This window comes from Saccoglossus kowalevskii, chromosome 22, assembly GCF_978046115.1.
Source record: "Saccoglossus kowalevskii chromosome 22, keSacKowa6.1, whole genome shotgun sequence".
Taxonomy (NCBI): Eukaryota; Metazoa; Hemichordata; class Enteropneusta; family Harrimaniidae; genus Saccoglossus; species Saccoglossus kowalevskii.
In genome coordinates this window covers 25,205,872-25,219,366 of record NC_140662.1, presented here as the reverse complement: position 1 = coordinate 25,219,366, position 13,495 = coordinate 25,205,872, and the positions used below count along the sequence as shown (strand labels likewise).

At 34.7% G+C, this 13,495-nt stretch overlaps 1 protein-coding gene across 1 annotated transcript in view; it reads right to left on the bottom strand.

Annotated features, from left to right (window-relative positions):
• The window catches only part of LOC146729455 (triple functional domain protein-like), a 126,403-nt gene that overhangs the window by 99,301 nt on the left and 13,607 nt on the right, over positions 1–13,495 (bottom strand). Inside the window, exon 3 of the mRNA XM_085495846.1 lies at positions 8,219–8,281. Coding sequence (XP_085351972.1) covers positions 8,219–8,281 — 63 coding nt within the window. The remainder of the gene's footprint in view (positions 1–8,218; positions 8,282–13,495) is intronic.

The window sequence follows — 13,495 nt, the reverse complement described above, 5'->3', positions numbered from 1 at the left end:
ACAGAATACAGAGTTTTATTACTGCATGTCGTAGACAGCGAACCAAATTTATTTTGTCTACGATTGGAGCTGCTGTACGCTCTACTACAGTGACCCGTTTAGTGTGGAAGCGAGCGCGGAGTAATGACTGGTGGAATATTGTCGTTATACGAACATGGAACAATTTTCACACCCAAAGGTCGCCTCAGAGGGCGCTTAGCCCTGAGCTAAGCGTTCGCGCATACTTCGTTAGCCCGTGCTAAGGTCTAGACCGCGTCTTAAATTCGGATCAGATTTAACCCGTACTTAGCATTCCTTAGCCCGTGCTAAGCGTTCACGCACGTTTTCTTAGCGCAGGCTAAGGAATTTGACCTCTTAGCCCGTGCTAAGGAGCTGTGCGTGAACGCAACTAATGAGTGTTTCCAAACATTTGAGTGGTTTGTCTCCGCCTCTGTTTGTTTCACAGATTAGTCATTTGCATATGAATGTGTCAGACACAAGGTCACACAGCCACTGAAAAAATCATTGATTTTGGTGTTTTCATCTGCCGATTTTATCGAATTATAGCTATCCCATTCCTTTATTTTTTGGTTTCCAATAGCCTTACACATTTGGATGCCCCTACACATGTTAAAACAGACCTTAATGGGAAAACAAATTGATTGTGCCGATAAACAAGCTTGAAAATCTTTGCTGTTACTTCATGGACGTTTTCTAGGAGTTTATGTTTTTCAAAATACAAGGTCTTTAACAAAAAATAACGTATACTTATTGTCGTCGGATTAACATCAAATTTTCACAGCTTTAAGGTGACAGTGAGAGGAACTTGAATGTGTCCAGACAAACTATTTCATCGATTATTTACCAACGAGTTGTGGTTTGAGTAGGGGGCAATGCGACTAAAACAGTAATTGAAATTCAGCACACTATTTTTTAAAACGCGTTTCTTGAATAAAACTGACCAGACACATTCAATTTACCAGACTATTGAACAACTAGGAAAAGTGAAAAAAATACTTCTTATCACCGGCATAAATGCGTAATTATTTTTTTTACAGAAAAAGTAATTTTTCACCTTTGATTGAGTAACGCGTCATAGAATGCAGATATGGGCATGGCAAACACATCTTTGAAAAGCTTGAAGTCTTCTAAAAATATATACTTTCCTGGGTCTATTTGTAGTCGTTTAGTCACAATTAGAAGATGAAAACAAGTATGCAAATAATAGTCCCGCTACCTTAAAACACCAAAGTGAACTTTTGTCACCTTTCCCAAAAATCAAACTGTATAAATATTCTATTCAAAACATGTAGCCAATGAGAAATTAGGTCCCTTTAGTGTAAAATCAACAAAAGAAATACATATAATGCGTGCAATTTTGGTGGGGGGGAAATGTAGGCTTGTAAAATGTATTTTATCACTGACAAACTTTTGCTTCTCTTACCAATTAACAGAAGAGTATGCATTTTAGGGTTGTAGATGAACCAAAGCCAAAGATAGGCTCATAATGTTTACAAATGATCTCGAACAGTTCCCTTGATCACATCAATTGTTATGGTCTGGCCACGTCAAGGCTCAGTCCAATGAGCATTCGCTCAAGGGTTTATCAGAAAAGAATACAATGTTTTTGCCACAAGCCACTGGGCTTTGATAAAATGCTGTATATTATAAACAAGGTAACAAGCCTATTATAAACCTATAATGTAAGCTCTAAAGATATTACCTTTGCACAACGTTTAGTAAATCATGGTTTTAGCAGGCCAACCAAATCGTGTTACCACTGACTAAACCACTCAAAAATTATAATTTTATTTTTTCTTCTACCAATTCCGCTGTCTACAAAAATAGTTATTTGTTCATGGTACAATTAATGGTGTGGTTATGGTTGATGTATTATTTATTTTACCCAGAAGCTCCTTAATATGTAAATTGTAATTATTTTCAAGCAGGCTGAGGTGAAAGAAATTGAGATCTGGTATTCGTTAGAACAATGATACTGTTAATGTTTACATGCATTGAGGATGGAATTGGAATACAGCTTTACAACCACCCACCTACGATCACAACTCAATGCACACTAACGTACATATATGTATTGTACAACACTATGGCACAAGCCTTAAATTCTGGCTAAATTGAATAAGAACTAGATGTTTTAGTAGTTATGATACTTTTAACTCAATTTGAAATATTTTTCTCTTATGTCAGTGCTTTGAATTCACAGTCAAAGGATATCCATCCGACTGACCCATGACACAGACCTCAGCAGACTTTTTATAGCCACAGGAGGCCCATTTGGTTTCCTTCTAATAGCTATAACGATTACTAGCTGCCTATTAAAGTTTAATAGGTACGACTTTGCTAACTTTTTATTAGTCCAGCTTTGTATTCTTCTTCATGAAAACAAAAAGTTAACTTTCTTTCAAAGGTTTGTGACACTATAACACAAAATGATGCCACAATAGTGCATAAAAAGGACATACATGTACATATTTTTTAAATCATGTACCCAATGCGAAAGTGACCTTTGTGATAACAAATGTGATGAAATGTTAAAATGCAAGACAGCCTGCTATTTTCATAAACATATGCATGGATATATTTATTGCTTTTTACCAAAAGAAATATTGTAATTTCTAAGGATGCAATAAAATTTGATTATTATTATTATTATTATTATTATTATGCAGACTTGAACTTGACAGAGACATTGAAGGCAACTGACTTCATGCCTAATGAGTTTGCATTGTTGATCTTATTAGAGAGTTTAAGATTTGCGTACGTAACGGGAATGTAACGTGTTGTTCTAATTTCGTTTGCATTACGTTCCCGGGTGTCGGAAAACGATTAAGTACAAGCGTCCACAACAATAACGTAACTGAAACAGAACCATGTCAATCCGTCTCTCATTTGGCAACCATCTATCCAATAAAATTTGTTATGTCATTTCACGTCCGGGAACTGAATTAGTAGTTAGTTCCAAGACATTTGACAGAGCTCTCGCTATTTCCACCCACTCTGCTGAGGTCCCAGCCTGTTTGCCGAATCCTCTTACAGCAGATCAATGTCATGCGTTTTCAGTGGATATAAATATCAGCTAAAATACATCCAATATTTCTTATTTCATCATAAATATACAAAATCACTCTAATATAAAACGTTGTATCAATGTCAGTGAAAATTAATCAAAATTGACAACAAGAAACACTCTCGGAAATCAACTACGAGCCAGTCACCTTGATCACGTTCAAAACGACTGCCGTACAACCAGGCAACCGATGACGTCATTGGTTCGCGCGGAGATCATGCACAAAGCAGTGACGTATCCGTTCTCGCTCCGTTCTCGTATGTGCATCTTAATGTCTCTATTATTATAATAATATCGTAATAATAATAATAATAATAATTGTTTACTACATTTTTAAAAATATACATTTCTTTCAGTATATATCAATCGAAATATTAATCAATACAGAAAAATAAAATAAAATATATAACAAGTTAGTAAAAAGAATTATATGATAACTCCATTTTTTAAATTTTTGTCTTGAAAATGGGAGCCCTCTCAAAGCCAAAATTCAAGCCACACATATCTACATATAAATGTTTTCATTTACATAATAGACACTCAATTGATGTAACATAACTCCATACTGTCAAGAACACTAAATTGATTGTTTCCAAGTAGTGAGAAGAAAACTTTCTGTGTTTTAACTTCAAGGAGGCATCAAAAGCAATTACTGTAAAATACTTTATTTTCACTTGGAATTAATTTTCGCTTTTTTCGCTGAAGGAATGATTCAGTGAAAATAAAATCCAGCAATATATCTTTTTTCCTATATTTTACATTCAACTTGTCAGAAATCAGTGAAAATAAATTCCCTACAAAACACCCAAAATGTTTTTTTCAGCGAAAATGAATTAATTCCAGCTAAAATAAAGTATTTTACAGTACCCAGACACCCAAAATAGTTTGCCTTAATTGGTGTCCTTCAAAAAATACAAAACTTTCCTATAATATTCAGATTTGGACATGACATTAGGTGGCTTTTCAACTCAGAAGTTCAAACCATGGGAAAATGTTGATCAGCTAGCTTACAAAGATCAGACAATGTCAGAGAATTTGAAAAGTAACATACTGTATCAATGATAAACACTACAAATGACAGAAAGAGTCTGACTAATTCTATTTATGGAGAACAGTATGGCATTTTGATCATTAATAAATGACTTTGTTGACATTATTAGACTAGTGCAAACATACACTATGGAGTAAATGATATGATTTCAGGGGGATGTCATCAACTAACAGTAGTCTATACAAACATAGCTAATGGTCAGGGCAGATGTTAACCATTAACCTTTTTGAACAACAAAGTCAACTTGTGTCACCTTTAACAAAATAAAACATCCTTTTTCCCATAAAATGTTTAAAAATTTGAATTACTCGTGTAAGACCTATAGCCAATTAGATACTAGTATTATGTTTATATACTATAAAATACTTTAATTTAGCTGGAATTAATTTTGACTGAAAAGACTTTCAAGTTTATTTTCACTGGTTTTTAATGAGTTTAATGTAAAATATAGGAAAAAGGATATATTTTCTGGATTGTATAGCGAAAATATAGTAATTTACAGTAGTGCAACAAAGAAATTATAGAAAAATACATAATAATATTAAAATCTTGCTAACAAAATGTTTGTTCTCTGGTATATGGTCACTTAGTTGCAAAAAAAAATGAATTTGGCTGAATATTTCATTTACCTTATTGTTTCTTATTTTAGACGCAAATTTCCATAAAAGTGCATGAAACTAACAGCTGCATCTATTACATTGTATATACTAGATCATTAAAATATGACGTGTTTTGACCATAGACACACTTACATAAGTGTATGTACTTCTAATAGAGTGCATTTGGTACTCAGAATTCAAAGAGGCATGAGCTCATTCGCATGAAGACAAGCAATAAATTCACACAAAAAGCACATGAGCAACATGAAAGACTGGGAAACAAATAAAAAATGATACTACTGATTCTGTTAAATGTGAGTGGAAATAAATGTAGCAAAGGAGTAAAGGGTACATGGATGAATGGATGTAAACACCCAACCTGCAGGCAGTCCATGTTTTAGTAAAGTCTCTTGTGTTCTCATGGTATTAACTTTCACCTCAAGTCTAGGTTATATTTGAACACATGTTCTATGTATAATGAAAACATCAATCATATAGTACTTGACCTTGTATAATCAAACAATTAGACAAGCTTTATAAACAGACTTCACAGTCACCAATTAAGTAATTGTGGTTATTTTAGACCACAGACTTTGAAAGTTGGTGAGGAAGCACATTTGTTTGGGGGGAGGGGGGGGGGGGGGTTAATAGGCAATGAATTTTCACTTATTTTGATTTTCCATTCTTCATTTTAATTTTGAACCAATTTTTTGATGTAATAGTTTAAAAAGTTTTTACATTGATTCTTGAAGTCTTGTTGACTATAAATAAGTTTATTTGTTGATCTAAAAGTAAACCACTGCAGAGTTGATTTTGTCAAGTGGCTATCATGGTTTATAATGAAACAAAGCAAAATCCTATTATGTATGTATGTGTGTCAGAAAATATCATTGAAAACTACATATTAAATTACTTCCCTAATTTTACTTTTTCTGCCCATTTTCAGATTCAATAACTCCTTTGAATACCACAGTAAACTGTTGTCATCTTTCACGAAATAAACTGCATCACCACTATGTTTTTCAAAAATGTTGATTAAAAAGGTCCAAATTTAAAAAAGAAATTGAAAAAAAATACATTAAATGTTGGAAAACAAAATCAGTTATTAGGTGGTTAAATACAAAAGGGATGTTACAGCACAGCTGAAGAGGATGAACAATTGTAAATAAAATTCTTGGGTGGGATATTGTGTTGGGTTTCACTTATGAAAAACAAGAGGCTAAATTCTTTCAATTAATACTCGTCTGATGACCATTGATGAGGTAGAAAGATCGAGTAGAATTACCATATTGTTTTGATACACCTCACATGTATGAATGACTCACTCCTGAAGGTCGCATCCTAAAGCTTTCAGGGGGTACATGTACAAATTCATTTTCAATCATGAAATACCAGTGAACATTTCATTGAGGCATGTGAGTCACAATGAACCAAGTCACAATAAACATTTCATTGGGGCATGTGAGTCACAATGAACATTTCATTGAGACATGGGAATCACAATGATCATTTCATTGGGGCATGTGAGTCATAATGAACATTTATTGGGCATGCAGGTCTCAATTAACATTTCATTGGGGCATGTGAGTCACAATTAACATTTCATTGGGGCATGCGAGTCACAATGAACATTTCATTGAGGCATGTGAGTCACAATGAACATTTCATTGGGGCATGTGAGTCACAATGATCATTTCATTGGGCATGCAGGTCACAATTAACATTTCATTGGGGCATGTGAGTCACAATGAACATTTCATTGGGGCATGTGAGTCACAATGAACATTTCATTGGGGCATGTGAGTCACAATGAACATTTCATTGGGGCATGATAGTCACAATGAACATTTTATTGGGGCATGTGAGTCACAATGATCATTTCATTGGGCATGCAGGTCACAATTAACATTTCATTGGAGCATGCAAGTCACAATTAACATTTCATTGGGGCATGTGAGTCACAATGATCATTTCATTGAGGCATGTGAGTCACGATGATCATTTCATTGGGCATGCAGGTCACGATGATCATTTCATTGGGGCATGTGAGTCACAATGAACATTTCATTGAGGCATGTGAGTCACAATGAACATTTCATTGAGGCATGTGAGTCATAATGAACATTTCATTGGGACATGATAGTCACAATGAACATTTTATTGGGGCATGTGAGTCACAATGATCATTTCATTGGGCATGCAGGTCACAATTAACATTTCATTGGAGCATGCAAGTCACAATTAACATTTCATTGGGGCATGTGAGTCACAATGATCATTTCATTGGGCATGCAGGTCACAATTAACATTTCATTGGAGCATGCAAGTCACAATTAACATTTCATTGAGGCATGTGAGTCACAATGAACATTTCATTGGGACATTGGAGTCACAACAAAATTCATTGGGGCATGTGAGTCACAATGAACATTTCATTGAGGCATGTGAGTTACAATGAACATTTCATTGGGGCATGATAGTCACAATGAACATTTTATTGGGGCATGTGAGTCACAATGATCATTTCATTGGGCATGCAGGTCACAATTAACATTTCATTGGAGCATGCAAGTCACAATTAACATTTCATTGGGGCATGTGAGTCACAATGATCATTTCATTGAGGCATGCGAGTCACAATGATCATTTCATTGGGCATGCAGGTCACAATTAACATTTCATTGGGGCATGTGAGTCACAATGAACATTTCATTGAGGCATGTGAGTCACAATGAACATTTCATTGAGGCATGTGAGTCACAATGAACATTTCATTGGGACATTGGAGTCACAAAAAAATTCATTGGGGCATGTGAGTCACAATGAACATTTCATTGAGGCATGTGAGTCACAATGAACATTTCATTGGGGCAGGGGAGTCGCAATGAAAATTTCATTGGGGCAAAGTCCTATAAATTATTGTAAAAATCCATTGCAGTGAAAATTGATCAGTTTACAGTTGTATATTCGCATGTTAGTTCAATTAATTTAATTAACTTGTAATGCTTGCTAACTTAAGATGTCCAATTCAGCAAAACGCATACTCTGGCAATTGTTGTTATGTGAGCTAAATTTAGATACAGATATAATTCAGACACTAAAACAACTTTGCTAAAACAGGGTATCTATTTCAAAGCCTGGTTAAGTATGTAGAAATAATATTAGATAATTTTTTATATATGTTTGCTTACTTATATTATCAATTTAACATAAAAAACAAGTTTTCATAACTTCAAAAATAGTTTGGGTTAATTTTAAAAATTTTCTTAGTCAACACATAGACCCTCCAGTGGAGGGTTTATGGTCAACATACTTATTTATTACAGCAAGAAAATAATTGTAATAGTAAATTTTTTTTTAAAAAGTATTGTGATCATTAGTGTACATAAAAAGTTATTTTAAAGGTTTGTCTGCCTCAACAAAAAATGGAAGGAGGCGTATTAAGTTACATGCAAGCTTTAAATAGAGATGATACACTACAACAACTAAGAGTGCTCTTACCTGACAAATAGGCATTCTGAGATCGGAGAATCTCCACAATAGAGGCTGCATCCATGGTATGGGCTAAAACATGACAGAAAAAAATCAGAATATAAGTGAAACTCGGGATAAGTTTCCGTTCGGTGCCTCAGGGAGGGGGAAATCTAAAGTAGAACTACGATAGGGTAAAAGCAACAACACAGCCGTGAGACTCCATCACCACACTGAGCAACTTGGGATGGGACAAGGGCTCATTAGCATAAAACAAGTATCAGTTTCATTGAAATATTATATGAATGTTGATGACGTAAGCTGACATACATGTCATGTACACGCATGGGGTTAGTAGAGTCAACTTAAGTACCAGATCTTTTACTTTGATGGCAGTAATTAAATGAGAGATTGATTTAAGTCCTGGATTAGCATACACATGTGTACGAGTACACTATGGTGAATTGGATTTATTGTTGCAAACTTCTATAATCGATTATGGGATTAGCCTTTTGCAAGACCCATAAAGGTCACACATCCTGGTATTTTCTGGGGTAGGTTTTATGAATGACTCGTAAAGGTCACACATCCTGGTATTTTCTGGGGTACGTTTTATGCATGACTCATGACTCGTGAAGGTCACACATCCTTGTATTTTCTGGGGTAGGTTTTATGCATGACCTATACAGGTCACACATCCTGGCATTTATAGGGGCGTTGCAAAATATATTGCGTCTAATTCCAGTATTCGCACTTTATTGGCAATTTAGATTTGCATACTCTACAGACATCCCGTATACATGATGTAAGATAATATTCCTGCAGCTAATTGCTATATTATTCTTAAAATTCTTAAGATCACGTCAAAGTCACTTGTTCTTGTTTTTGTCATTACAACAAAAAGTTTTTATGTATTATTGTAAAATCTGTATTAGAAGCTGTGGCTTCTATTAAAATGATACAATGCAAACAGAGGGGATGTGGTTTCTATTAGAACATCTACACATACAAGAAATGGTAAATGTTTGGTTCTCGATTGTTCAAAAGGAATGGGTGCGACGTATATTAGAGATGCGGCTTCTAATACAGATTTTACCTTGCCAAACCCCATCCCCCAAAAAGTACTTGTATGTAGAGTCTGAATATGTATATAGAAAATAAACCAGACAATTCTTGTTAATATTGTGTAAGTGTGACCATACAGTTTTCACTGTTACATTAATGCATGTTTATCAATCAAGCATTCAAAAGCAATTGTATACACCTCTATCAAAACTAAGTTTTGTTCAAAGGCTGCTTGTTCAGTAAAGTTGTAAACAGATTTACAACAGTAATAAATTACCATCAGCAGTGAAGTATTGGCAAAGTGGTCTGTACATTGATAGACTGAGATAGATTTCAACTATTGAGAATACATTAAATATGCTGCTTCACTTCAACAAAGGCAATAATCACAAGTCAAAACCAATTGACAACTGAACCAATACTAGGATATATACTTAATGGTAGCTACATAAAGGAGACTCAATCCTGTTTTATGTGAAAAGAAATTACCTGTATTTTCCCCCCTGTTTACTGTAAAATACTTTATTTTAGCTAGAATTAATTTTCGCTGAAAAGACTTGGATGTTTTGTATGGAATTTATTTTCACTGATATCATCAATGAAAATAGCAGAAATAATGTATTTTACACAAATTTATTTTATAATTTTTTTCATTTATTTTTGAACAAAATGTTTTTGCACTGTTTCTTTTACTTTTTGAAAAAAAATTAAATACCAACTGAGTAAGTTTGGTTTGGTACCAAGTAAGTAATGAATTACAAATAAATCTCTGTGATCCAGACATTACAAGTACTACATGTATTACTAGCACTCCTAGGCATACCTCACACTGTCACCATGGCAACATCATTAGCTTCCAGGGTGGTATATCAAAAGCAATAATCTACCACTAATTGATAACAAATTTATCCAACTGGTTGGTGACAGCTGTAGACATCCTTTCACACTAAATTACAGTTCAGTGTTCTCCACAGAAACATTGCCAATTAGGTTGTGTTAATTCCTCCTTATATCATTCATGTCTATTCAACTGTTCTTGTATGGTGGAGCAAAAAATCAGCGGTTTCATTTATGTGTGAATTGACTGAAGCACAACTTTTTCATAAAGTATTAGGACCCCTACTCCATAATACCCTGGAAAGCAACAACTCAGTTATGTGATTAAACTTGTGGTGGTTGTTGTGTCATGCATGCGTGAGATATACCAGTAGGTCTGATATAAACAAAGATGGTGATTTTGACTGTTGTGCACACCACTGAGTACAAACTGATATATAGAAGATAATATTTGGTAATCGTAGTCCTAAATAACTATTAACTATTTTTAATAGTTAACTATTTTTAATAGTTATTTAGGACTACGATTACCAAATATTATCTTCTATATATCATATTTATCAGTCTGAGCAGCGTTTATTTATTTATAAACTACTATTGAGTACGAACTGAGAGGATACCAGCTTTAAAGCCCCATGTAGAATTTACATAAAAAGATTAGTCTCACTGTTTGTAAACAGCTACTACCAAGTTCTGGTCAAGTCATTTTTCATTGACTATCAATATTATGATAATAGTGATTTTATGCTACAATTGCAAATATAAATTGTGTGTGTATGGGGATTTTGCCCACAGTACATGATACAGACAAAAAGGAAATACCTGACTAAGCACAATAAATCTGTACGGTAAAGTATGAATAGCCAATCAGAGACAGTCTGTACTGTGAGTAGCCAATCAGAGACAGTCTGTACTGTGAGTAGCCAATCAGAGACAGTCTGTACTGTGAATAGCCAATCAGAGACAGTCTGTACTGTGAATGCATTATATATTTGCTGAGTTATAATTTTGTAAAACCTACTAAATATATGTGAAAATGTAAAATAACCATAAAATTCAATATTTTACTGGCAAATTCATGAACTTAAAATCTAAAAAATTACAGTACCTGTATGTCATTTCAAACTAAGACATAAAAACAAAAAGGTCTTTGATTTGCTGATTTCTAGTTTTTGAAACCAAAGTTGACACCATAAAGGATTACACTATCAAACTTCTGCTTCATACTCTCACACCCAATCTTTTTATTTTATTGACTTCATCAAGTAAATAAAGTAGTACCACTCAAGTATTAACCAACAGATCAATTTATTGATTCAGTGTTGATAGATACAGCCTCGAATATAAATTGCTTCAAAGCTTCAAGATACTGTAAAATACTTTATTTTAGCTGGGACTAATTTTCACTGAAAAGATTTTTTGGGTGTTTTGTATGGAATTTATTTTCACTGATTTCTGACGAGTTTACTGTAAAATTTAGGAATATTCAATGGATTTTATTTTCATTGAATCCTTCCTTCAGCGAAAATAGCGAAAATTAATACCAAGCGAAACCAAAGTATTTTACAGTAGTTAATAAGCCATTTTTCGCAAGCTGCGAGATCACGCGTGACCACGGTTTACGCACCTTAGCAACCAATTTAGTCACGTGATACAGGTCAAGCTTTCAGTTCAATACGATAGCAACCACATTGTCCTACGTGTTGTAAACTTCAACTCGAAATAATATCTGTCGCAATGGGAGTCAAACGGTGCAAACGGCACGCTTACGACGAATGTAAGAGTGATTCTCGTATCAGTACAAAAATTATATGAATACTGTCTTTTTGCGATTCCTAAAACCAAAAACGCAGTCTGAAAAGTATGTGCGATCGATGGATCAGTGCCTGTTCTTGGGCAGACAATTTTGGTCGACACAGAATCATCCAGGACATGTACATGTACGCTTGTTTCCTGCACTTTGTGGGGGAAAGGGTCCTTCTGAGTCTTATTCAAACCCAAAACAGCGATTGCGAGAGGTGTCGAACGTTGTATATTCGAGTCGATGACGTACATCGTCGAACGACAATCAAAAGAAGCACTGGTAAACATTGAAACCTGTTGATACTTTGTTTTGCAAGTTGTACTGGTCATCGTGCTTGTTTTCATGCCATCAATATTTGTTTTTTTACTTTTATGATCGCGTATTTTATAGCGATGCCGAATAAAACGTGGTTTAGCATGGGATTGACTATTTTTTTTATTTACAACTCACAAGTGTACATCTTAAATTGTCTTATCATTAGTATCCCGATTAAAACAAGAGTTCTGACATTGCTGTTACCTCAGAATTTGAAAAGGATTTAAATGCGAAAAGCTATGCATTTAATGATAACAATATTGCCACAAAGTTACGGAATACGCCTCCTGACAAAGAGCTAAGCCTGAATGTTGGCAAGTGAACTAATTCTATTACAAAGCACCAAATTAAATTGTAATATTTAATACTTGTACAATTTAATACTCATACTGCCAGGTTTTTTTGTAGTTTTATTCAACTTCCCTTCTATGTCGAAAAGTTAAGAATTTTCAAGCTATGTATTTTTAAAGCATGCTTGTTGTTTACAATATTGACAGTTTCCTGTTATTTGTATGGATGCTTGTGCCTATCATGTAGTGTCGACAGATTGTTGTTATCCATATGAACTAATGTGTGAATCATGCAATATTGGCCGTTTTCCGATATTCAAAGCTGTTCACGCTCGTAATGGTGAAAGTAGCAGTAATGTGAAGTATGTGCCTTTGACATGTGATGCCATTACACAGACAGGTGTTACATTCGAACATGCCCGTCGCACAGTATGTAGGCCCTGAGCTTTTTCCGGTCAGTGATAGCACATTAAAATATCGGACAAACCTAAATTCGGGACATTGCTGAAATCAATATAGAGTAGCCCGGTAATTTCAAAGGATCGATGAAATTGCAGCCTTGAAGCGACGTCATTTTTTGAGATCACGGCGTAAACAAATCAGGGTCTTCCACGAGCTAAAACTGAAATCGTGCACAAGAAAAATATACTTTTTATAGTTGGACGATAACACGTTGAATTTACGCAGGAAGTTTTTGAGCACGGTCATTCTGTCAAAGTCAGTCATGGTCGAAAACCTGAAACAGATGCAATAAATCACTTGGAAATTTGACGCACAACACTAGACGATTTAGCGCTACTGTATTTTGATTCAAAGCTTGACCTGTATCACATGGCTAGCAACCGGTGGGCCAGGCAATTTTAGCCATCTCGCGAGATCTCGACCGAAGCGGAAAATAGCCTATTGTAAACCAAGAAAGTACCAGGATGTGTGACCCTTTGGGGTCATGCATAAGGCCTGTTGAGACTAAAATGATGCAAAACAAGTCTGTCAATA